At 58.9% G+C, this 26,132-nt stretch overlaps 1 protein-coding gene across 1 annotated transcript; it reads right to left on the bottom strand.

Annotated features, from left to right (window-relative positions):
* FXR2 (FMR1 autosomal homolog 2) lies at nt 1-23,380 on the bottom strand. Its single transcript, XM_039499893.1, has 17 exons — nt 23,285-23,380; nt 8,244-8,296; nt 5,638-5,731; nt 5,466-5,537; nt 4,909-5,057; nt 4,616-4,709; nt 4,272-4,388; nt 3,848-4,018; nt 3,668-3,746; nt 3,159-3,268; nt 2,994-3,080; nt 2,222-2,435; nt 1,875-2,054; nt 1,183-1,383; nt 870-965; nt 432-538; nt 1-323 (listed from the first exon to the last, which is right to left on the bottom strand). Exons 4-17 carry the CDS (start codon nt 5,478-5,480, stop codon nt 243-245), a joined length of 1,701 nt encoding a protein of 566 aa, XP_039355827.1. The 5' UTR covers nt 5,481-5,537; nt 5,638-5,731; nt 8,244-8,296; nt 23,285-23,380; the 3' UTR covers nt 1-242.
* Nucleotides 23,381-26,132: the final 2,752 nt, after the last annotated feature.

Here is a 26,132-nt window from a genome sequence, read left to right on the forward strand (position 1 = left end):
TTAGAGAGAATTAATTATTTTTTTTTTTTACTGCCGGGGAGGGGGGAGGCGCGCCCCCCCCCCTGCCCCGGCACGAATCCGGTTGCCTGTCTCTTGATTGGTCGGCGCCTAGCGAGCCGCGAGAGCTCGGCTGCTGGCTCCGGCAAGCTCGTTGAGGGACCGGTTGGTTAACGAGAGGCCGGCGGGCGCGCGGTGAACGAGGGCGCAGGCAGGGCGGGCGCGGGAAGCGGCAGGGGCGGGGCCTACGCCAGCCCGTTCACCATGGCGGCCGGCTCCTCGCCGTTCTCCGACGGGCGGGCGGCCAGCTTGCCGGACGGCTCCGCCTGCAGGGGAAGGGGGAAGGTCTCAAGAGGGGTGGGGGAGAAGCTCCGCCCCCCACCGGCAAGGCTCCGCCCACCGGCTCCGCCCGCCGCCGCCGGCTCCGCCCCTACCTTTTGTCGCGGTGTGTCATCTTCGGTGGATTTTTCCCGGGGCTCCTTCTGCGGGGCCCGCTGGCGGCTCTGGGACTCGGCCCGGGAGATGTAATCGGCCACGGTCACTGCAGAGGAGGGAGCGGGCGCTGAGTTGGGGACAGCTGCCGACGCCCCCCCCCGGCTGTCCCCCCCGACACGGCAAGGGCAGAACGCCAACGGGCGGGGATGGGACCCAGGAGCCCTGCGAGCCCGGAGCAGCCTCAGGGCTGCTCTAACGCGGGGGAGTTCTGGCCACGCCCCCCAATCCGTCCCGGAAATGGGGCCCCGCTGCCCGTACCCGGCGCAGGGAGGGGTCCCAGGGCAGCTCCTGCCCCCCACCCACCCCCCCCGGCACACCCCACACAGCGGCGTTCAGGGCTGCAGCAGAAGCAAGAGCTGGGCCCGGACCCACCGTACCTGGCTGCCGGTCCCGGCTGATGGAGCCGTCCATGCGGTTGCCACGGTTACGGCGGCGACGGCTCCGGTTGCGTCTCTGAGGCTTCGATTCGTCCTCTGAGAAAGCAGGGAGCAGAGATGGGGATGAACCCAGGCGTCCGGGCTCCCAGCCCTCCCTGCTCTAACCACCAGCCCCCACTCCCCTCCCAGAGCCGGGGAGAGAACCCAGGAGTCCGGGCTCCCAGCCCCCCTGCTCTGACCCACCAGCCCCCCCTCCCCTCCCAGAGCTGGGGAGAGAACCCAGGAGTCCGGGCTCCCAGCCCCCCCCGCTCACCCACGCCGTTCTCGTTGACGGACATGTTGTCGGACTCGGCAGCGCCGTCCATCATGGTGGCGTCGTCGTCGGTGCGGCGGCGGCGGGAGCGGCGGCGGCGGTTGCTGACGGGCTGCGACTCGCTGCCGTCGGTGTCGGCCGTCTGGTCCGTCTCCGTGTTGTCCAGCAGGCTGTAGGGGTTGCTGTCCGGGTCCTTGAGCACTGGGGGTGCAAGGGGGGGGACGGACTTCAGCACGGAGAACCCAGGAGTCCGGGATCCCAGCCCCACCCCCAACCGGACTCCCCTTCATTCTGAGTTAGGGTGCTGGAACATGGCATCTGGTTATACACCACTGAGATGCAGCCACCTCTGGGGCAGGGCGGCCGGTTACCCGGGGACCCCTCGCCCGGCGCTGGGATGCGCCCACCTCTGGGGCGGGGCGGCTGGTTACCTGGGACCCCTCGCCCGGCGCTGAGATGCAGCCACCTCTGGGGCGGGGCGGCCGGTTACACGGGGACCCCTCGCCCGGCGCTGAGATGCGCCCACCTCTGGGGCGGGGCGGCCGGTTACCCGGGGACCCCTCGCCCGGCGCTGAGATGTGCCCACCTCTGGGGCGGGGCGGCCGGTTACCCAGGGACCCCTCGCCCGGCGCTGAGATGCGGCCACCTCTGGGGCGGGGCACAGCCGCTATTTAACAGCGACACCTGGTCACCTGAACTGATGGAGGAGCTGTTGTACTTGCTGCTCCCGCCCCCTCGGGGTGCCGGGGCGGGCCCCCGCCCTCGCCCCACCCCCGGGCGCCTCCGGCTGTCCTCGGGGCGCGGGTCTCGCTCGCCGTCGTCCCTCTTCTCCGACTCGGTCTCCGAGGCGTTGGACAGGTCTGAGTTGGTACCTGGGAGGGCAGAGAAAGGGGGGGGGGGCATGTGAGCCACTGTTGGTGGGGGGGATCCCCAAAGCTGTAGGAGGGGCAGGACACACAATCGCCCGGGAAATGCAGCCACCTCTGGGGTGTGGCCCGTCCGTCACCCCGCCCCCGCCGTGAAGGAGGAGAGATGTTACCGTAGCCCGAGTTGGGGCCCCGGCGCCCGCGGCCTCGCCCGCCGTAGCTGCCCCCGTACGTCCGCGTGCCGTGCAGGGAGGAGGAGGTGCTGTCGTCCGTGGCGTAGCCGCCCCGCTCCTTGTCGGCCCGGCTGGAGAGGGGGCGGAAGCCCAGGCCGATCTGCCGCAGCTGCTCGTCGATCTGCAGCCGCTCCAGGCGCAGCTGCTCCACCTCCTGGGGAACGGGCGGGAACCCATTAAGTGTCTTGCCCGGGCAGGGGGAACCAATTAGTGACTGCACTGCAAGGGGGGGACCAATTAGCAACTGCACCCATGCAGGGCAGCAGGGGGAACCAATTGGTGACTGCACTGCAAGGGGGGCCCAATTAGCAGCTGCACCCATGTTATCTTGGGGCAGGGAACCAATTAATGGCTGCACCCATGCAGGCAGCAGGGGGGAACCAATTAGTGATGCACCGCAGATTCCAATTAGCAATTGCAGCCTCAGGACAGGTTGTTGGGGCGGGATGGTGTGTGGGTGGGGCGCGAAAGTGCAGCCTCAGAACAGGAAGGGGAAACAAAAGCAAATCGCACACACATGGGGGGGGAGGAATAAGTAAATGCACCTGCCTGTGCGGGAAACCAGGAAGGCACAAGAAGCGGGGGAACCGATTAACGGTCACGCCCGCGCGACACCCACACTGACCCCCCTCCCCGGCTGATTCTCAGGCCGGCGTCCCCGGCGGAGCGCGCGAGCCGGTTCGGAGCGCGTCCTCGGCAGAGCCGGAGTTACCTGGAGGTAGGCGAGGTGATACTCCAGGAGCGCCTGCGCGTTGCTGATGTTCTCCCGCGTGCCGACGAAGATGAACGGGACCATTCCCTAGGAGAGAGGAGATCCGGTCACGGCACGGCCGCCCCCCGGCCGCCCCCCACCCCACTCCAACCCGCCCCCGCTTACCTCCTCTCGGGGGTTTTTCTTGTCGTTGTCCCCTTCCACCCGCACCCGCACCACTCCCGACTTGTCCACGATCTCCTGGATCACTTTGCCGTTCTTCCCGATCACTTTGCCTGGCGGGGCGAGCGGAGAGGTGAGCCCCACAGAAAGCCCAGCTCCCAAAGCGACAGGGTCCCCCCCCGCTTTGACCGGACCCACACCAGCCTCCCGGGACTTTCCCCCCGACTGCCGGTGCGACGCCGGCTTTCGTTCGAGGCCTTACGGGACATCGTGCTGGTGAACGCAAGGAGCCCGACTGGACATCGGTGCCCTCTGCCGGCTGGCACCCCGAGCTTCTCGGCGCACACGTGGTCACTCTCATTCGTAGGCCACTTCCCGCTGCAGCACCCGCTCCAGCGCGGTGCCGCGGTTACGTGTCGGGGTCCCCATCACGAGGGAAGTCACCCCTGTTACCCGGGGGAGGCCCCACGAACGCCGGACCCCCGGAGCGCGGTGGCAGCGGTGACACCTACCGACCAGGTTTCTCGGGACTTGAACCGAGTCTTCGGAGAACTCCAGGTAGCTCCGGGCCTGCTTGCACGCCTCGGGAGTCTGCGGGGAGGAGACGACGGTCACGTAACGGAGCCGGGGCGAGAACCCCGGAGTCCTGGCTCCCGGCCCCACCATCTCCCGGAGCCCCGCCCAGCCCTCACCTCCCCGTAGATGCGGAAGGTGCAGGTCTCCTCGTCCAGCTCGATGGCGGTGACGCCCGGCACCTTCCGGGCCTGCTGGATGTTGGCGCCGTGGGTGCCGATGGCCAGCCCCATGAGGTCTTCGCGGACGGTGAACTCCTCCTGGAACGCCGAGGCCAGCTGCTTGCTCGTCTGGGGAGAGAAAGAGCGCTGGGACGCAGAGCGGGGAGTCAACGGAGCGGCCGGGGGGGCAGCGCCGACCCCCCCCTCACCCCCGCAGCCTGGCTCAGGCGACCGGCCGGGCAATCCCTGGGGAAGCCCCCTATTCCCCGCCTCGCGGCGCCCGTGTGGCGAGAAAGCCAGAGGCGCGCTACCCCGCGGCGCCTATCCCCCACCCCCCGCCCCTTCGGGTGCGGCCCGTCGCCCGGACGCCGGGGTTCCTCACCTCCAAGTGTTTGTTGGCCTCCTCGTTCCGCGACATCAGCATGAGCTTGGTGCGGATGCTGCGGAGGTGCATGTCGCCCAGGAGCGACGCCCGCTTTACCGTGGATTCGTTCGTCGACTGGGAAGGGGGGGAGGAAGACGAGCGGTGTCAGAGATCGGCAGAATCTAGCCGGCCCTGATTACAGAGGGTCGCAGCGGGGCCGAGAACCCCCCACCCCAAGGGTCCCCGCCGATTCCCTCCTGACCCCCAACAACGGCGTGAGCCTGAAAGAGGCTCCTCCGAAGCAGGCCGGAGTGTCGGGCCCACCCCGATCTCCGACGGGCGCCGCCCCCCCTCCAACTCACCAGAATGAAGAGCTCGCTGCTGGCGCCGCTCAGGAAGATGCAGTTCGCCCCCACCGCCTTCTTGAATTCTTTATGCACGTTTTCGTTGGAGCACCTGAGCGGAGAGGGGACGGGGGTGAGCGGAGACCAGGGGAAGCCAAATGATCTGTCTGGTCTGTGGCAAAGCCGGGAATAGAACCCAGATCTCCACAGTACTGGATTGGCCAGTGTCCTTCACCACGGAGGAAAAGCCAAGCTAGCGATTTTCTTCCGTGCAAGGCCGCGGAGGCCCCCCCCCCTCCCGTCTCACTCACGCTTCCTTGAGGTCCTCCGGCACCGCGATGGTGTATTTGAAGAAGCTAGATTTGGTGGCCACTTTGTTGGGGTTGACGGGCCGGAGCCGCTCCAGCGTGACGATTTCGTTGTAGGTGGCGTCGCAAGCTGCGTATTCGATGACGTAAAACTGAGGGGTGGGGACAGAGAGATCGGGTGAGAGCCGGGGATCTGGGGTGGGGAGGAGAGATGGGCTGGGCTGTGGGGGAGAGACGGGACGACCACGTGCAACGCGTCGTTTTCAGACAGAATTGCCTGTGGAACTCTCTGCCACTGGATAGGATTGAGGCCAAGCACGTACACATAGGAGCCGGAGGGCGGCCATGCCGCTGCTTCTGAGAGCCGCGTGGAGCGGCCCCCGACCCTGCTCCCCGGCTGGAGCGGGGCAAGCCCCACCCTCGGGCTCGAGGGCCGGCTTAAAACGGGCCCACGAAGCGCCAGGAGCTGGCACAAAGGATTCTGGGACAGATGCGAGCGATCGGGGATGTGTGTGTGGGTGGGGGGTGGGGGGGTGGCAGAAAAATCCTCAGAAACTTACGTCTCCTTTCATCATCCGGACCCTCGCCAGCCACCAGCCGCACGGCTCGTGCTCATTGGCTCGGGAATAAACCTAGAGAGACAGGGATGTGGTCAGCGGGGGACCCAGTGAGGATAGCGGGCTCACGGTGGCACCCCTCTACGCCCCCCCCCACCAAAAAGCACACCCCTACCTCCACTTCATCCCCTTCGGTAATCTCTTTATCGTAGTCGGCGGGCGGGGGGAGCCGTACGTCGCCGAAGGGGATCTGCCGCTCCGGCTGCCAGCTGTTAGGAGACATAAGACCGAGATCGGATTCGCCTGTAGGTGGCGCCGCAGACTGGGAATATGACGGGGGACGCGGCAAGACGGTTCCTGAACACGCTGAAGAGACAGCGCCAGGCCCCGGGCACCCACGCGGCCGGAGACAGTCCCTGCCCGGGAGAGTTCACCATCTCTGCACAAAGGAAGGGTCGTTCCCCCTTTCAGAAAGTGGGGAGAAGACCCCAGAGTGCTTCAGAACCCCCCTTTCTGCCCTCGCCCCGGCAATTTTGGGATCGTTGCCTACATCAATCGCGAGCTCTCTCTGATCGGTGTTCGGCCAGCCTGCGAATGCGAGACGCTACCGCACTACGGCATCCGGCACGCGGCCACGAGCTGGATTTTGCAACCAAGGGGGCCCCGAACACAGGGTGGGGAGAAACTTCCCCTGCAGCTAAACCCAGCTGAACGTCCCGCCACTCCGGCTCTCCGCCTCGCCGTTTGGTTTAACGATTCGTTTATGTACGTTTGCAATTAGCTGCTCCCGGCGCGGACTCAGGTGCCCAATGCAGCCCGGGGCTGTTTGCGACTCAGGCGGCGTATTTGGGACGGAGACACGTTGAACGCCACCGTGTATCTTCGGCACAAGACACTGCAGCTTCTCACTAGTCTGAATCTGGGTTCCCAGGGCTGGTGCTGTCTACACGCATTTGTAACCCCCTTCCGGGTTAGGAACTGTCCCGACCCGGGGCTCCAGCGTCTACACTGCATTACGTGGGCCCCCGTCCAACCACCAACATCAGCCCAAAACATGGCCCCCTCAAGGACTGAACTCACCACCCGGGGTTTAGCAGGCCAATGCTCAAACCGCTGAGCTCTCCCTCCCCCCAATACTTGAACCCGGGGGCCCCCGGTCAGGGCGACGCGTGTGCGTGTTTGGGAGCTGGAAACCAGAGGCCTTCAGCCGGGAACAGCTGTCGGGAGGCGGGGCGGCTGCAGCTGTCTCGGCCGGGAAATTTCACCTGCTCAGCAACGCCGCTGGAAACCCCGTAAGGACACCGCAGCCCACCGAGGTATTTGAGGAACGGCGCGCGCGCGCTCGATGGCCTGCTCGGATCGACGCGGCTCAGCCCCCTCCCCGAATCCCAGCCAAGAAGCAGAACTGGTGACCATGCCGTCATCTCCCCAGCTAGGTTAATGACGCTGGGATTTGCATGGTTAATTACACCACGGGAGAGCCTAATGACGGATCGCGGCGCGGCAGTGCCGGCGGAACAGACGGCACATCCCAGAGGTGGCCGCTGCTCCGGGCTGGCCTGTCTGCCATGTCAGCTGCATTCGCAGCTACCTACCAAGCTGCGTTTCAGGGCTCTGAAATTCCTGCCCGCGGACGGCAGAGCGGCCCTGAGATCGCGGCCCGACCATCGACCCACATCATCCCGCCAGGCGGCAGAGTGACGGCTGCCAATCCGGAGGCATTGCCGGGGGCGGGCGGCTGGCTGATTAAGAGTGAGTCAGTTCCAGTCGCATGCCACACGCAGCGGGAGCTAAATTTGGAAAAGCGGCAGCCTGCGAGTTATGCCGGGCCTCACGGCCCCGTGTCAGATACCTTGAGTGCAGGAGCTTTATTTAGGGTCTGAAGCGGGGACTGTGGCATCCCGGCATTTCCACCCCAGCGGGGTCGGGTGAGGTGCCCATCGGCCCTGCAGCCGCCCGCCGACAACCCTCCCACCACGGAGCGGCGCAGGGCTGAGTTTTCCCATCCATTCGCTGGCACGAGAAAAGCCACAGCTCGCCCCGCAAGCGGCGCGCCCAGGTCCCGCGCACGCCCGTCCCGCTAACGAGCTGAATAGATGATTGGACACCTCCCGCCTGCCGTTGAGGGGAAGTGGCAGCAGGGATCGCGCCCCCTTTTCAAGAACCCCTCACGCCCCCCACCTCTCCTTTACCATCACCCAACCCTCCCTGCTCCTTGTCCCCCGACTGCCCCTCCCGGGACCTCCTGCCCCTTATCCAACCGCCCCGCTCCCCACCCGCCCTACCAGGCCACTCAGAGCGCCAGGACTGGCTTATTGGAAAGCTTGGGAGGTGGGCGAGTGCAAGCCGTGCCGTGCCATAGCTGCAAGGGAGGGGGGATAGGGGGGGCAGGGGCTAGTCTGGAATTTCTTCACCCCCTCCTAGTTTGGGAACGAATCGTCTAGTGGGTTAGTGCCGGTGGGCTGGGAGTCAGGAACCCCCGGACGATATCCCCCAATTCTGGACGGCGCACGGGGGTCTAATGGGTAGTCACAGGAAGGGACTAGGGGGGCCAGGACACCTGGGTTCTATCCCCAGGTCTGCCACCGACTCGGCCTAACCCTAACCCTTTTCGACGCAGAGCAAACAGCTGAGAGTTGCTCAAAGGAGATGCAGAGCGGTAGGACTGGGCCCTGCGACCGTTCACGGCCTGGGTCTGAAAACGTCTCTCCGTTCTCACCCCTACCGGAGCCCAGGCCCAGGCCCGCCCCCTCCCGCCAGGGGTCCCCGGCGGAGACTTACTTGTTCTCGAAGGAGATCGTGACCGAGTCTTCGTGCACATCTTTCACAAAACCCTGCGGAGGGAGAACGGAAGAAAGCATGAGATCCTCAAAGGCGGGAGATTCCCTTTGACAGCAAACCCGGATAGTAACGACTTCATTACGGGGAGGCTGTGGGCAGGGATCGGTGGATAATTGCAGCTTTCTGCATGCACCCACGGGGTGGCTAATAAGCAGAAACTGCTGTAACTGCAGCCAGCCACACACCACCCATGCGCAGAATGAAGATCTCAGCCTTACAGCCGCGTGTCCAGAGCCCTGGTTCCTGGAGTCAAGTGATTTTAGCAGCATCTAGGGCTTCGTTTTTTTTAAAGAAAATTAAGTTTCTAGCTCTCACGGTTGTGAAGAAACACCTGAAAATGTGACCGGAGTGTAACGGACACAGCGACGTCTGCCTGAAACAGTAACTCGGAGAGGGGTGAACTGCCCCAAGATAACTGACTCTGCCAGGCTGCCTGAGTTTGCAGAGAGCCTGAACCGATCCCTCTCAGCAAGGGGAACCGTCCCGTGCATTTCAATGGGGTGTCAATTCCGAGCCCTGCAGCACTGCTCCCCCCAACCAACCCCATCCCAGCACAGAGTGGTGTGCAGGGAGGAGGCATCGCAGACTTGCTGCTTCATCCATGCAGACACACCCCAGCTGCTGGGGTCCCCCAGATCTCAAGAGGGAATATGGGGGACCTATGCTGCTATCCTTTTCAAACCACTTGTGCCTCAGTTTCCCCGTATGTAAAATGGGTACGACAACCCTGACCTCCCTCATAAAGAGCTTTGAAGTCTAGTAAGGAAAAGTGCTACGAGCTAGATGGTATCAATCCAGCGCTCCATTTATAACCATCCGCCCTCCCCCGCACAGCGATTAGGGTTTTAGATTGGGCGCGCTGGACTTCCTGCCGAATCAGGCCGTCAGCGTCTCCCAGGAGACTCTGCAAGGTGCGGTGGTGGTGGTGGTGGTTGGGGAGAGGCGATCTCGTTCTGCATTTGGAGTCTGAGGCCAGGGACAAGAATGCCTCGCCAGTCCAACCGGTGACGGGGCGAACAGGCGCCGAGAGAGACGCTCTCCCGACACCGCCGCCCGCCCCGGCCAACAGCTGCCTGCTCGCAGCTAGCACGCCGTGAAAAGCCTCGAGACCCGTCCGCGGCCGGAGCCGGGCTGCGCTCCTGAATAAAACCCCTCCTGGCCTTACAAACTCGGACTCGAAGTTCCTGGCCTCGCCCCCGCTCTACTGTCTCTTCCCCAGTGATTGCGTTGCAGACCCTTGGGGGCTTTCACCTCCCTCTTCAGCTTGGGGGAGGGGGCAGGTTTGCTAGGATAATCTGGGTACATCAATTAATTCCCTGCCTTGGGCACTGGGGTCCCCTCAGTCAGCTCCTATTCTCTGCCTGCGGCACACGACACTTGGACCTCCCAAGGGTTGTTACGCTTTAGTCTAATCCAGGGCATCGGCTCCACACAGGGGGGACAGCGGGATTCGGTGGCGGGTGATGGCTAGTGAGCTGACGGGCCTTAATTTCTCTTCACGCAAGAGGTTAGCCGGGCTATCGATCGTTTTCACTGCCCTTCTCTGAACCCCCTTTTAACCCTGCCACCTCCTTTTTAAGGTCATCTCCAGATAAGGCACCACCGTCGATATCCAGAAAGGCATTACAATATATTCTGTGTTATGTAGGATGGGGCCCTCATCCCAGATGGGCCACTAAACACTGCCCAAAACAAAACCAAAAAAAGTACAGTATTTATCATTTTATTTTTTATAGGGACTACAAAATCCAGAGCCAATTCCCTTTTCCTGCTGCTTTAAACCCCCCAGTCAACACCTTCTGGACACACTCATGTGGAGTCCGATACCAGGGACACAAATGCCTCGCTTGCACGGGTGAACAGATTGGAGAGACGCTCCCCCACCCCACCCCACTCAAACGGGTTTATGATTAAGGCTCTGGATTGAGACTCCGGGCTGGGTTAGATTCCCAGCTCGGACTCAGGGAAAGCCACTTCACCGTCCGTGCCTCGGTTCCCCCCACCCCCTAGCTAGCTTTCCTCTCGTTTGTTCTGAATACAGAGCCCCAAACGCGACCCGTTTCACGCCAGGTCCTTTTCTGACGCGCTGGCCTTTAAGGGGGAGTCACCGTTGGGAACGGTAAAGCATGACCTGCGAGACGGAAGTTTTGGAAGTCATGCAGAAGATGCCAACCGTCGACAACAATGCTCCTAAGTGCTGGAAAACAACCGGTGAATCGGAGCAGCACCAACACACGCAGGAACTCCTGCACTAACTCTGAACAGGGCATCAGACAACCCTGACGTCAGAGTTCAAACATTAAAGGTCAGGGAAGCGGGACTCGAGCAAGAACAATGATTTCCCTGGACGAGTTATTACAGAGGCCGATATTACCCCGGATACCGCTGAGATAGCTGCATTAGAGATGGGATCTTCCCACGTGAAAGCCATTTGCTATCAAGATGCCGACACCCGCTTCCAATCAGCCCCCAATGCCAACTTCCAACGCACCCCTCTGCGCTTTCTCCAATGGAGCTCTCTGTACGCATCCCCCCAAAAAACGAACGTAACCTCCTCCACACCCCTCAAACTCAATATCGTCTCCCTGTTTCCTTGTACTCCCCCGTTTGACTGGATCCATCTGTTGTCTCAACACCCAGACTGTAAACCAGGGGTGGGTAAACTACAGCCCGTGGGCCGGATTCAGCCTGCCAGCCGTTTTAGGCCGGACCTCGAGCTCCAGCTGGGGAGCAGGGTCGGGAGCCGCTCCACAAGGCTCCTAGATCTAACCAGAGAAACTGATCAACCCCCCTCCCCCACCACACATTTGCTCCCCAATCCAGAGATGGTAATTAAATCCTCTAGGAGCAACAGGTCTATATTTGTCTGAAGCAGGCAGGCCGGTCCCCTTTAAATGCAGTTGTGCCTGAGGCTATATACGGAGTCAGTCTCATTCCCGAGTTCGCCAACTGACTGGCAACCGGCGTCTCATTTATCATTCATTCAGCGTGAAGCAAATCAGCTCCCCTCTCATACCGAAGTGGCACATTTTATCTCCACTTTCCACTCGGCGCCCACACGCCCCCACCCCCCGCTTCTCAACGCACCCGCTGGGGTCTAAAATAAACAGCGTGTCTCAGTCTTTCCCAGGCAGCAACCCTATGTTGCAACAGGAGAGAGAGTTTCAGGACAGTCCATGAAAGTTTCAGGTGCTTCCCATCTCTAGCCATGGAGAACAGGAACAATGTCCTGCTAGTCTCCCACATCCTTCTCCAGGTGGCCAGGACCCCCGGTTTGAGAGCCCATTAAACAAACTAAGCAAAGGTTTCACGCCACTGGCTCTATTAACCAGACAAGTTTCAAACCCTGCAAGATCAGGGTCACTCGGAGAGACCAAGATCGCGTCCAATTCTTGCATCCACCTTTTTCAAATAAAGGTTGAACGCTGGACAGCAAAGAACCACACAAATTATTCCAAACCTGGAAAATAAGTGAGACTGAAGACTAGAGAAGATTAAATAGGTGACTTGATTGTGGTGTTTAATACCTGATATTTTCTCCAAGCTAAAGGGCTTTGTAACCTAGCACGGAAAGGCAGAACAAGAACTAACGGCCAGGAACTAAGGCCGAACAGATTCAAGTTAAAAAAAAGGCACAAACTCAAACAGTGAGGGCGATTAACACCGGAACAAAGTCCCAGGCGGTGGATTCTTCGCCTCCTGAGGTCTTTGTATCGAGAACGGACGGCTGTCTTTCCGGAAGAGATGCTTTAGTGCACCACAAATGATTGGCCTCAGTACGGAAGTCCCCAGATAGCCTGGCTTCCTGTATTTTATGTCTAGTGGTCCCGTCTAGCCACAAAGATCTGTTGTGCAGCTCACAATCTGTGAGGAGACATCAGGGGAAATTATGGACCAAAGGAGGGGAGGGCAAACTAGACCTTGGTGCTTCACGCCCGGTAGCCTCCACTCGCCACCCGTCTAGCCACGGTCAGCATTTGTTCAATCCCTTCCGGTCTTAATCTTTCTCCAGTCTGTCCTCCTGTGCAGCAGACAGCTGAGAATTTCAGCCAGCGATTCCTCCATCCATCCCAACACATTTGTGGTTGGACTAAAAACATCTCTTTTAGAAAGATATTCCGTCTCGTAAGAACGGCCATACTGGGGTCAGACCAATGGTCCATCTAGCCCACTATCCTGTCTTCTGGCAGGGAACAGTGCTAGATGCTTCAGGAGGGAATGAACAGAATGGGGGCATTTTCGAGTGATCCATCCCCAGCTTCTGGAAGTTGGACGTTTAGGGAGCACGGGGTTGCATCCCTGACGGTCTTGGCTCACAGGCATTGATGGACCTGTCCTCCATGAACTGATCTAGCTCCTTTTTGAACCCAGTTATACTTCAATTTAAAAATTCCAAGAGATGGACAAAATCCACCACAGAAACAGAAACGCAGTGCTGGAAGGGACCTCAACCAGTCATCGAGTCCAGTGTTTCTCAACCTTTGCTGCCTTCCTAAACTGGGTCAGCGAGATCTCAGGGACCGGCCCATGTACACCAGCCCACCCCGTGAAGCTGCTCCAATGGGTAATGACCCTGATGGGCTAAAAACCTGCACCCCGTTTGATGTGTCTAGCTTCAGCTTCCAGCCATCGGATCCTGTTCCACTTTAGTCTGTAGGATTGAAGAGCCTTCTGCGCTCAGAGAAGTCACCATACAGAAAGCGGGATTGTCATAGTTTAACAGAGTTGAGGGCCAGGCAGGGGCGTTAGGCTGTATGATCTAATGCAGGCCACGGAAACCCACCCGCATACCCCTAACCTTGAGCCCAGTTTTAGCTTAATCGAAGCATATCAGTCCTCGGGAGACTAAACTCAGTGAGAGAACAGCAGAGGCCGAAATGCCACCAGTGACCATGGCCCCTAATACGGCAGGAAAATGATTAGAATCATAGAAGATCAGGGTTGGACGGGACCTCAGGAGATCATCTAATCCAACCCCCTGCTCAAAGCAGGACCAATCCCCAGACAGATTTTTGCCCCAGATCCCTAAATGGCCCCTTCAAGGATTGAACTCACAACCCTGGGTTTAGCAGGCCAATGCTCAAACCATACCCAGTTGACCCCAGAAGGCAAACCCCACCCCCCCGTCACAAAAAGTCCCTGCCAATCTGATCTGAGGGAAAGTTCCTTCCTGACCCTAAACGTGGAGATCAGTGAGAGCCCGAGCAAAGGAGCAAAACACACCAGCCACGCCACTAGAAAGGCCTTTCTTTACCCTCTAAGCACTGGCCCACCCCATCCAGTGTCCTGTCTCCAGTTGCGGCCAATCTCTGATGCTTCAGAGGAAGGCCAAAAAAACCCAACCCTGAATAGGTCTAGCCAATTGTGCTTCGAGGAGAACAATTCCTTCCTGAGCACGTTGACGCACCACGGGCAAACCTGTACCCTAACAGGGACGACACAGGAGATAGCTGTCCCACTCTGGAGGGGCCGCAGCTGCAGTGCTGTGTCCAATTCCGCGTGCCCACACTTTAGGAAAGATGTGGAGGGTCCAGAGGAGAGCACCATAAACGATCAAGGGTTTAGAAAACTTAACCTCAGCAAAGATCAAAAAAACTCGGCATGTTTAAGCCTTGAGAAAAGAAGACTGGAGGGGCGGGTGGGTGAATACCTGATAGGAGTCTTCAAATCTGTTCTACAGAGGACGGGGACCAATTGTTTTCCATGTCTACTGAAGGTAGGACAAGAAGCAACGGGCTTAATCTGCAGCAAGGGAGGTTTAGGAGCGGGAAATAACCTTGGAAATCTTAACAACTCTCACTCGCAAGACTCCAGAGATCCTTCACCTTAAACGGGAACGGAAGTCGGCCGGGAATCAGAGACCCCCTATGCGTGAAAGGGAGGGACGGCAGAAGCAGCAAGTCCGCTGGAAAAAAAGCCCTCCTTCCCCCTTTCTAAGCAGAGCATTAGCCCATGAAGACTTTTTTACACCTTTGATCTGCAGACCTGCTGATGCCAGACCCTTGTTGGTGTTCGACTGTTTTTCCGTGGGGCAAGACAGGTCTAAAATTAGCCCTGTGGCGAAGCGGAGACAATACCACACCCCTCTTTGGCCCAGATCAGGTTACTACAGTCCTGCAACATCCCATCGCTCTCGCCTTTTCCGCACGTCTGGTGCTATTCACAGACATCCAATTCGCGTCTTTGCTTCGCTGTTTCCTGAGGACGGCACCGATCCTCAAATTCCTACAACCAGGGACCCGCGCAAAGCGTTGCCAGATGTTACTAAGAAAAAGTTATTTCCTTCCTGAGACCCTGGAGAACACGTGTCGGTGCTTAACACAACCCCAGTTTCAGAGAGGCAAGTTTGTCCCTTAAAAGCCTCTTGGTTAATAAAAATCGAGAGCACGTGCAGATTCTTGTGGCAACTCATGGCTGATGAGGAAGTACTAGAAGATGAGATAAAGCTGGCAAGTCTGCTCTGAAAAAAAACCCCAACACAATTGATTCTTAACTCCCAGGGACAATAGATGATCCAAGATTAAAAACAGATGGGCCGATCGTGCTTTGAAATTTGTGGAGGGTTTGATGCGAAATCTACCTTTTTTACACCGTAAGAAAGTATAAGAAAGCTACAGACCGTCGCAGAAAGCACCTGAAAGTTACTCTTTTTGCACAATACACACCTAGAAGCAAACAACGGATTGCGTATCACAGTGGTTTTCCAACCTTTTTTCATTTGTCGACCCCTAAAAAATGTCAAATGGAGGTGCGGAACCCTTTGGATATCTTAGTCTGCAGACTCCCAGGGATATTACTACAGCAGCACTTACTAAGATCAGGGCTTCGGTGTGCTAGGAAGAAACAGTCCTGCCCCGAAGACCACCTCATCTAAATTGGCAAGGCAAACAAAGGATGTGCATCCCAAATAGACAAATGAGGCACAGAGACGGAATGACTTGGCCAGAGAGAAAGCTGGGTAGGTGACATGAGAGAAGGTACAGGTTTCTACAACGGGTCAATCCTTGCGTTCTTCCAATATAGGAAAGAAACACATCCCAAGAGCTAAAATTCCTGACATCTTGTTCTAATTTAATGGAAAGCTTAGATCCAAAATATCCGGGGCTGCAAAAGACACACGACAAACATTTGTTAAAGCTAAAGCAAATTTCAACTGGAACTCGATTGAAATCTTCGACACAACAGCAAAATGCTAACCTAGGAGAATCTGTTAACGGAACAGATTAGGATCAACCATGAAATGAACCAACCTGGCGTTGCTGCCCTGAACGAAAGACAAGCCCCTCTCCAAGTTACTCAATTATGAAACATGACCTGCAGCATTAGCCAGACTAGGGACAGTCTGTCTTTTTCCTCGCAACTGTTCGGACAGGAAATTGACTGAGATTTGCAATCAAAGTGGACATAGGGTTTGGACCAAAATGATGGGTGATTTCAGGTCCCCCCCCCCCACCACCATTTTCATATGATGGACACTCATTCTTCTAAAAAGACTGTTGAAAAAAACTGACAGGGTACAGAGAAGAGGGACTGGAAAACGTGCCTTGTACTGAGAAATGTAAAGACCTCAGGCTGTTTAACTTACCAAAAAGATCAAGAGACGACATGATTACATTGTATAAGTGCCTTCAAAGGGAGAAAATACTGGGTACTAAGACTCATCTAGTGGACTAACCTATTCTAGTCCTACCTTATATTAAAAGCTGTGAAGGGCCATAAAAATAAAATATGTCAAATAGATGGTAAATTCATTGTGACGTTTGTACGGCAGTTAACACAAGCTAGGTCTGTCATAGGAGCCCAAAATCAAGATGTTTTTCAAAATATTTTGCTTCAAGCTGCTAACCTCAACATGATTTGATTTTGGAGCAAACAGGAAAGTAAATATTGAGGGGTAGCGTCAATTGCACCCGATAGTCTCCCGGCCTTTCGCTTTCTGAAGCATTCATTGCTTCACAATCTGAATACGGGAAAGAGCAACTGTCCTAACAGGTTTCATAAACCAATTCCCCATGACCTGTTCGAAAAGGGCTGCAGCTGTAGACAACCTTTCATCACTAACCCTGTTGAACTTGCTGGTAGTCAGTTTTTGGGCAAAATTTACTGTTAAGACGGGTCAGAAAGGAGTCAACGCATGTCCAAGCCGAGGAGTCCGGGGCTACAAAGTGAGGTTGGGCTTGTGGCTAAAACACTGGACTGGCGGATAGAGCACCGGAGACCTGGGTTCTGTTCCTGGATGTGGGGCTGACGGGCTGGGTGAGCTTGGGCAAGTCACTTACCCCATCTGGGCCTCAGTTTCCCCATCTTTACAATAGGGAAGATGCTGACACCGCCTCTGTAAAGCGCTTTGACCGACGAAAAGCCGGATATATTAAAACACGAATACCAGTCTGAGACGCAGCTCCCCGTGTGTGCAGCAGGGAAAATAATCACCCCTCTAGCTAGTCTATTGAGACTGGGAGCTCTTCAGGGCAGAAATTGTCTTGTATAGGTACACACAGCGCCTAGCATCATGGGGCGCCAGTCTTGGTTTAATGACCCTAAGTCACATTATGCCACATCCGCAATCTCAGTGGAACAAGATCAGACAGGGATAACCACAATGGCTTCGGGAAGAGACCGGACAGGTTATTACAGCCAAGAGCATGAAGGAAACACACATGACGGCACTGGGACGCTGGGCCAGCTGTCACCATGACGGTCTTGCGGCAAGAGACCAGCTTAGGAGGAAATGGGGAAAACTTTAGCCGGTGGAACCCGCCGCCACATGATATTGCTGATGCCAAGAGTTACCAGGATTGGACATTTATACAGATGACATGAGCATCCATAATCGCAACAGCAAGGAAAAGGACCTGGGGGTTACAGTGGACGAGAAGCTGGAGATGAGTCAGCAGTTCCCTTGTCGCCAAGAAGGCTAACGGCATTTTGGGCTGTGTAAGTAGGGGCATTGCCAGCAGATGGAGGGATGTGATCATTCCCCTCTATTCGACATCGGTGAGGCCTCATCTGGAGACTGTGTCCAGTTTTGGGCCCCTCACTACAAGAAGGATGTGGAAAACTTGGAAAGAGTCCAGCGGAGGGCAACGAAAATGATGAGGGGGCTGGAGCACATGACTTATGAGGAGAGGCTGAGGGAACTGAGATTGTTTAGTCTGCAGAAGAGAAGAATGAGGGGGGATTTGATAGCTGCTTTCAACGACCTGAAAGTGGGTTCCAAAGAGGAGGGATCTAGACTGTTCTCAGTGGTGGCAGATGACAGAACAAGGAGTAATGGTCTCAAGTTGCAGTGGGGGAGGTTTAGGTTGAATATTAGGAAAAACTTTTTCACTCAGAGTGGTGAAGCACTGGAATGGGCTCCCTAGGGAGGTGGTGGAATCTCCATCCTTAGAGGTTTTTAAGGTCAGGCTGGACAAAGCCCTGGCTGGGATGATTTAGTTGGGTTTGGTCCTGCTTTGAGCAGGGGGTTGGACTAGATCCCTCCTGAGGTCCCTTCCAACCCTGATCTTCTCTGATTCTAAGGATGCAGGGTCTGTAAGACCACCTCTCCTGGCAGTTATCTGGAGGCTGCAGGGTTTCTTGCACCTGCCTCTAAAAGCAGCTGATACGAGCCCCTGTCAGAGACCGGAGATCGGGCTAGAGATCAGCTGTGCCAGGCATACACATAGTAAGAGAGAGTGCGTGCTCTGCACAGACAGGACAAAGGAAGAAATAGCCCCATTTCCCAGATGCCCAGAGATTAAAGCGATCTTCTCAAGGTCCTGCAGAAAGTGTGTGGCAGAGGCAGGAACCAAAACCAACTCCAGCTTTTACCACAAGACCATCTTCACCAGCTGAACTATAAAGCACTTCAATGAGGAGACCAGATTTTCAGACGACACGAGAGGGTCTCCTGCCGCTGCTCTGCCACGGAGGTGCCGGAAGTGCACAATTGTAGGGTTTGGTCTGCCTGGCTAATTGGCCAGTCTGACTCCTCAATCCTGAGTACTCTGTAATGAAACTCGTGTCATCGGCGTATTTAAACCCGCCTCCGAGAGGAGCTTGCAGGAAACAAGACTGTCCGATATCACTACCCGGATCCATAGCCTGTGCGAAGGCAGCACGAATGGGGAACAGTCGAAGCCGGTCATAAACTTAAATAATTCCTGTGGTCCACTAAGGCATGGGAAGCCAAAAGGATGTAAGAATTCAGTGCTGCAAAGTACATCGAAATCAATCCTCATGCTTTGCCCTACAACCAACGTATGTTTGTATACAGAGGCCCTGAACCTGGGTGCTGCTGCAAGAGAAAGGAATCGGGGTTAGAGACCCTGCTGCGCGACCACAAGCAAGTCACCAAATCCGAGCCTCCCTTTCCCCATCTGGGAATCACAATCCTTCCTGGCTGGTCGGTTTCAGTTGTGAGCAGGGACGCCTCTTCCTGTGTTTGGTCAGCCCATAGCATAAGGGGATCCGACCGTCCAGAACTGCGATGCCAGGCCCTCTGTGGGAACAGCAGATTTCGGTACAAATCTAATACCTCAAATCAGAAAGGTGCCCACCTAACAACGGGCTCTGCCTCTGAGAAACAAGGCCGAGTCTCAAAGGGATTTAGCCTCCCAACGTCCACTGGCCCCTTGGAGGATCTGGACTTAAGTTAGTGACGTTAACCCATCAGGCACCAGCGTCCGATGCAGACACAGGAATACCCACCAAGGTTCCAGTGGCAATGTTTTGATGGTTTACACAGGGTCATACGTTTACACCACCCTCCTCCGCAAGATGAGATGGCGCTCGAGAGCACGCTCCTCCGGCGAAGAACGGCATCTGAGCGTCGCCTTTGGTTTAGGAGCCCGCGGAGAGATTTTACAGGCTTCGATATTCTCAGCCTTCAAACGCGAAAATCACGCAGCTTGCCAAACCCTTCTCCCACCTTGTTCCGGGACGGTAAAGGAAAGCCCCTCCTGAATAAAATCGACACCAGCCACCACGTGCGAATTACGCCCAAAAGCTACACTTGCGAGGCAGCAAGGGCCAGCAGGAAGTGGACTCGGAGGTACCACCCTGATGTGTGGTTTGGGCAAATCCCCTCACTGCTCAGAGGCGGGTTTCCTCCTATGCTCGGTCTATTTAGAAAGGGACTGTGCTTGCTATGACTGAGTGCTGGACAATGGGGCCCAACCCTGATTTCAAGGCTCTCTAAGGTGGGTACGACCCACATTTTAGAGAGGAGGGGGAAATCACGGTATTTCTCTCCCCACCAGGCGAGAGAACTCAAATCCTCGGTTTCCAGTCCCCTCACAAAAAACATAGACCGGGGCGCAACCTGACGTCATCAAGGGATCTCGCGTCAGAAATCAAGATGTAGCAATTGATTAGGCATAAGAAATTGGGAGGGGGGGCAGGAGGTTCTGCTATTCAAGTGATTTTGGGTCCCCGCACAAGACACATCCACCTGCCTGCGGCGCTCTAGCAGCAAGGAACTACTAGCGGACAGCGTCCCAGGCCTCCCCCTTTTCCTTTCGCCACAACCCGACTGCCCGGTGGTGGATTGTGAACCCTGCCGGGGTGCTGGAAGGGGGCTCTGACCCCTGTGATGTCTGGGTTTCGGAGGCGGGGCTGGGCTTTTGAGACGCACCTGAGAAGGAGCCAAGGGGAGTTGTCTTGGGGAACGTGGAGAGGGAAAAGGGGAGCCTGATGGAAGAGCCCCAGCGCAAACGCAAGACTTCTAGGGTGCAGAGGGAAAGGAGGAAAGAGGGGGGCCCCCTATGTGGAGCTTAGAGATAAGGGTGACGTAGGCACAATGCACCACAGGCTACATTGGGATTCCCCACCCCCACAGTGACACTGCATTCTCAGCCCCCCACCGGCGCCCTTCTCCAGGTATTGATCGCCCCACTCACAGTCAGGGCCCCCCAAAAGGATCGGGAAGCAGGGTCGCTATCCTAAGGATGCCTACCCAGCTCAGTGACCCTCCGCCCCATATTAGGGGGCGTCCGATCCCCAGCGACCCTGTAAGAGGCTGCATGGGATCCCTAGGAGAAGAAATCCTCATTGCTAATGAATGGGGGGGCTTCCATCCCCCCTCCCACAGGTCCCTACAGATTTATGCAGAGTCCCGGATCCTTCAGTCACACCCCAGGGGACATCAAGCACCCCAGCCTCTCCCCCCAGAATCCTTCTCTCCCAACATCTTTCCTCCAATCCCCCCATACCTCATGTCCTCCTGTGAGCCCCCACATACCCCCTTCCCCCCACATCTTACCCCCAGTTACAGCCCTCTAGTCCACTCTGTGCCTCAAAACCTTCCTGGTTCCTCACTTTCCCTTAAACGACCCCCAACCACATAGCCCCGCTCCCCAGTTACTGTCCCATAATCCCCCACGTCATACCCCAAATTACCTCCCCTCCCTCCAGAGCACCATGTTCCCACAGCCCCCCCATAAGCCTCCCACATCATATCCCCCCATCATAAACCCACAGGCACGTAACCTCCGGTCCCCCCACAGCCCCCATCATAAGCCCCTCCTCCAACTGCCCCCACCATAACCCCATTGCCTCAGCCCCGCATCATACCACCCACTTGCCCACAATTTACGCCCTTTCCCAAGGCCTCCCAGACCCCATTACCTCCCCAGCCCATTGCCACCCACCAGACCCCACTACCTCCCACCCATACCTCTCCCCTCCCGCACGCAACCCTCTCTGCCTCCCCCCCTCTCCCACCATGCCCCTATTCCCCCACCCCTGCCACACCCCCATTCCCTCCATCCTCACACCCCTCCCTTGCCCACAGACCTCCCCCTTCCCCCACCCGGCCCCTCTGCCTCACCCCATCGCCTCCCCTTCCTTGCCCCCACCTTTACCTCCCCTTTGCCTACACCAACCCCCATCCCATTATGTTTCCTCTGCACCCTATTACCTCCATAGCCCCCACCTGACTCCTCTGCTTCACCCCACCACCACCCTCTGAACCTCCCTCAGCCCATCACCCACCTTCCCCTCCCCACACCCCTGCTACTCCTCTCTTAACCCCCATAGCCTCCAGTCCCCCTCCATACCCACCTGTATGACCTCCCTGCTCCCCTGCACCCAACCTCCCTCAGCCACCCTACCACGCCCCTCAGTGGGACCTGCCCATTCCCTGCCCCCTCCCCATCATGCCTCTCCCTCCAACCCCTCCTCCCCTCTACACCCCCGCACCTTGGGACCTCCTGCTCCTCTCCCCTGCCTCACACCCTCTTCCCGTGGAACCTCCCCACTCCCACATGGGACCTCCCATGCCCCCACCATACTCCTGGCCCCAAACCCTCCCCACTCTACCCCACCATGAGATCTCCCTGTTCCTCTCCTCCCCCAACCCTCACACCCTCTCCCCCAGCCGCTTCCCCTATCGCCCAGTGGGACCTCCACTGCCCCCTTCATACCCCTGGCCCCAAACCCTCCCCACTCTCCCCTAGCCCCAGTGGGACCTCCCATGCCCCCTTCGTACTCCTGGGCCCAAACCCTCCTCACTCTACCCCACCATGAGATCTCCTGTTCCTCTCCTCCCCAACCCTCACACCTCTCCCAGCCGCTTCCCCTATCGCCCAGTGGGACCTCCACTGCCCCCTTTCATACCCCTGGCCCCAAACCCTCCCCACTCTCCCCAGCCCCAGTGGGACCTCCCATGCCCCCTTCATACCCCTGGCCCCAGACCCCTCCCCACTCTCCCTAGCCCCCAGTGGGACCTCCCATGCCCCCTTTCATACTCCTGGGCCCAAACCCTCCCCACTCTACCGCACCCCTCCTTGTTCCTCCTCACCCCAACCCTCACACTCTCTTCCTCTAGCCCCCAGTGGGACCTCCTGTGCCCCCACCATACCCCTGGCCCCAACCCCTCCCCACCATGGGACCTCAACGCTCCCCTCCCACTTCTCTTCCCCACCCCCAAAGGGACCTCCACAGCCCCCATGACGGCCCCTCCCCACTCCATACCACCCCCGCATGGGACCTCCTGTTCCTCCTCCTCCTCCTCCTCCTCCCCTCCGACCCTCACACCCCCTCCCCACGTGGAACCTCCCACGCCTCCCCTCCCCATGCCCTAATGGGACCTCCCGTGCCCCTACACACTGGCCCCAAACCCCTCCCCAATCTACCCCACCACGGGACCTCCCGATCTCCTCCCCACACCCTCACATCCTCCCCAGTGGCACCTCCACTGCCCCCTTCATACTCCTGGCCCCAAACCCCTCCCCACTCATGGGATCTCCTGTTCCTCCCCACCCTCACACCCTCTCCCCAGCCCCTCCCCAGCGGGACCTCCAGTGCCCCCATCACCCCCCACCCCTACACCCCCTTCATAACCCTGGCCCCAAACCCTCCCCACTCTACCCCACCACAGAACCTCCCTGTTCCTCCCCCACCCACCCACCCTCAGACCCCTCCCCAGTGGCACCTCCACTGCCCCCCCCACCATGCCCCTGGCCCCAAACCCCTCCCCCACTCTCCCCTAGCCCCCAGTGGGACCTCCCGTGCCCCCCTTCATAGTCCTGGCCCCAAACCCCTCCCCCACTCTCCCCTAGCCCCCTCATGGGATCTCCCTGTTCCTCCCCCACCCTCACACCCTCTCCCCAGCCCCTCCCCAGCGGGACCTCCAGTGCCCCCATCACCCCCTCCACTCTACACCCCCTTCATACCCCTGGCCCCAAACCCTCCCCACTCTACCCCACCACCCCAAACCCCTCCCCCACTCTCCCCTACCCCCTCATGGGATCTCCTGTTCCTCCCCCACCCTCACCCCCTCGCCCCCAGCACCCTCCCCAGCGGGACCTCCAGTGCCCCCATCACCCCCCTCCACCCCCCCGTTCATACCCCTGGCCCCAACCCCTCCCCAATCTACCCCACCACGGGACCTCCCCGATCCTCCTCCCCCCGCACCCTCACACCCCCTCCCCCAACCCCAGTGGCACCTCCTCCCCACCCAGCCCCCGCGCCCCGCCCCCGCGGCACCTCCCCCTCACCTTGTAGAAGGCCCCGTTGGAGCCCTGCACCTCCACGGGCAGCCCTCCATGGGCCCGGCCGCCGCCCCCGCCGGGGAGGGCCCGGGCCCTGCCGCGGGCCGGAGCCGCCCGGCCTGGGGGGAGCCCCGCAGCGGGGGGGGGATGGGAGGCGCCCCGGGCCGCTCCGGCTCCGCCACCGTGAGGCCGGGACCGACCCGACCCGCCGCCGCCTCAGACCGCAGCGAGCGCGCGCGAGCGGCCGCCCCCGCGGCGCGAACACACACACACACACTCAGCGCGCGCGCAGGCGCGGCCAGCAGGGAGAGGGGGAGGGGCGCGCCCGGCCCACCAATCCGCGCGAGCCCGCGGCCCAATCGGAGGACGGGGGTCCCCGCGGGAGGCGGCCAATGGGAAGCGGAGGAGGGTGGGGGGCGGGGCCAATCGTGGACGGCGTTGCGTTGGCTCGGCGCGCGGGCGCGCGCGCGCGCCCTCCCGGCGGCCAATCGGGAGGCGTCGGTGGGAGCACGAGGAGAGCGGGGTGGGGGGGGGGAGGGAGCCAATGGCGGCGACGGAATCGCTACGCAAGCGCCGGTCCTTCCAATCCGAGGGCGACGCCCCTATCGAGCCTTGGCCCCGCCCCTTCACCAATCACGAGGCCGCCGTCTGCTCCCGTTGACCAATCAGGAGGCGCCTCTCTCTTCTGACCAACGTTTGGGGGTGCGAGCCCCCTCCCCTCAGCCGCTTGCCTCTGCCTGTCCGAGATCGAGGGCGGGAAACGCCCGACGGCTAGGCCACGCCCACGCCTGCCAATCACAGGCCGAGGGCCCGCCCCTGTCGTTCTCCCCAAGTCTCCTGATTGGCTGCGCCGGAATGTCAACCAAAAATGACAGTTGGGACACAATCCCCTCTCCCTCCCCCCGGGCACCTCAGGTCACAGGTTCGAATCTCCCCACGCCAGCACGGGGGGGATTATGGGATATGGGGAAAATGGGGCCCGAGCCACTGCTCCATATCCCATAATCCCCTGGGCCCCAAGTTCCCCCCGTATCCCATAATCCCCCTGGGCTTCCCCATATCCCACAATCCCCCTGGGCCCGAACCCCCCCATATCCCACAATCCCCTGGGCCCAGAGCACCCCCAGTATCCCACAATCCCCCGGGCCCTGAGCACCCCCATATTCCATAATCCCCTGCCCCCCCCTTCCCATAAACCCCAAGCACCTATGTATCCCATAATCCCCTGGGCCTTAGCATCCCCATATCCCACAATCCCTCTGGCCCCCCCATATCCCACAATCCCCTGGGCCAGAGCACCCCCATATCCCACAATCCCCTTGGCCCCCATCCCATAATCCACCCAAGCACCTCCTTATCCCATAATCCCCTGGGCCGCAAGTGCCCCTGCATCCCACAATCCCCTAGGCCTGAGCACCCCGTATCCCACAATCCCTTAGGCCCCGAGCACCCCCGTGTGCCACGGTCCTCCAAGGCCTGAACGGGTGTGAGAGAGAGGACTCTATGGTCCCATGAGGGGCGCTCTAGCAGCGCGTGGCGGGGTAGGAGGGCGGTCTCTATGCTTCCGACTGATCCATTTTAGCTGAAACGTTCCCCCACCCCAAATTTCAGCCGGAGGCCTGGAAAATGTCACCCCAAACGATTACATTTGGACAAAGCTCCAGGAAACCGAAAACAGGGTCTCACGGCGGGGAAAGCCAGGCGACCATAACTACAGGCGTCGCCTAGCGTCACCAATTCGCCCTGGTGCGTCTCCAGGCACCGCTGGGAGGCACTGGGGTAGGGTGGTGCTCTGGCACTAAGCCATCCCATTGGTCCCCGTTGGCCTTGGGCTCGATGACGAAGGAGAGAACAGTGTGAAAACGTGACCGGAGGGCCCCCTACGGGATCACAAGTACAGCCGGCCGGGAAATGGGGGTTGGTCCCCGTGTAAAAAAAGGTTGACAAAAAACAAACAAGCAAAGAGACGTTTGTCCCACTTTTCGGTGGGAAAATTTTGGTTTTTGGCAGATGTTCGAATAAGGAGAAATCTACCCGTCCCCACGGACGCACGTTTGTGTGTCCCCGTGCACGACTGGCTATCCCCATGCACGACTGGCTGTCCCCATGCACGGCATTCAGTCTATCCATCCCCACACACACTCCTCCGTCTGTCCGTCCATCCATCGCCACACACACCCCTCTGTCCGTCTGTCCATCCCCACACACACCCCTCCGTCTGTCCATCCATCCCCCCCACACCCCTCTGTCCGTCCATCCATCGCCACACACACCCCTCTGTCCGTCTGTCCATCCATCCCCCCACACACCCCTCTGTCCGTCTGTCCATCCATCCCCCCCACACCCCTCTGTCTGTCCATCCATCGCCACACACACCCTTCTGTCTGTCCATCCATCCATCCCCCACACCTCTCTCTGTCCATCCATCTCCATACACCCCTCTGTCTGTCCATCCACCCCACACACCTCTGTCTGTCCATCCATCCCCACCCCTCTGTCTGTCCATCCATCGCCACACACACCCTCTGTCCTCTGTCCATCCATCCCCACACACACCCCTCTGTCTGTCCGTCCATCCATCCCTACACACCCTCTGTCTGTGTCCATCCACCACCACCCCATCCACACCCCTCTGTCCATCCATCCCCACCCCGTCTGTCCATCCATCCCCCCACCCCTCTGTCTGTCCATCCATTGCCACACACACCCCTCTGTCCATCCATACCTCCCCACACCCCTCTCTCTGTCCATCCATCCCCATATACACCCCTCTGTCCATCCATCTCCATACACACACCCCTGTCTGTCCGTCCATCCACCCCCACACACCCCTCTCTCTGTCCATCCATCCCCA

The sequence above is a fragment of the Mauremys reevesii genome, linkage group 14 (genome assembly GCF_016161935.1).
Source record: "Mauremys reevesii isolate NIE-2019 linkage group 14, ASM1616193v1, whole genome shotgun sequence".
NCBI lineage: Eukaryota > Metazoa > Chordata > Testudines > Geoemydidae > Mauremys > Mauremys reevesii.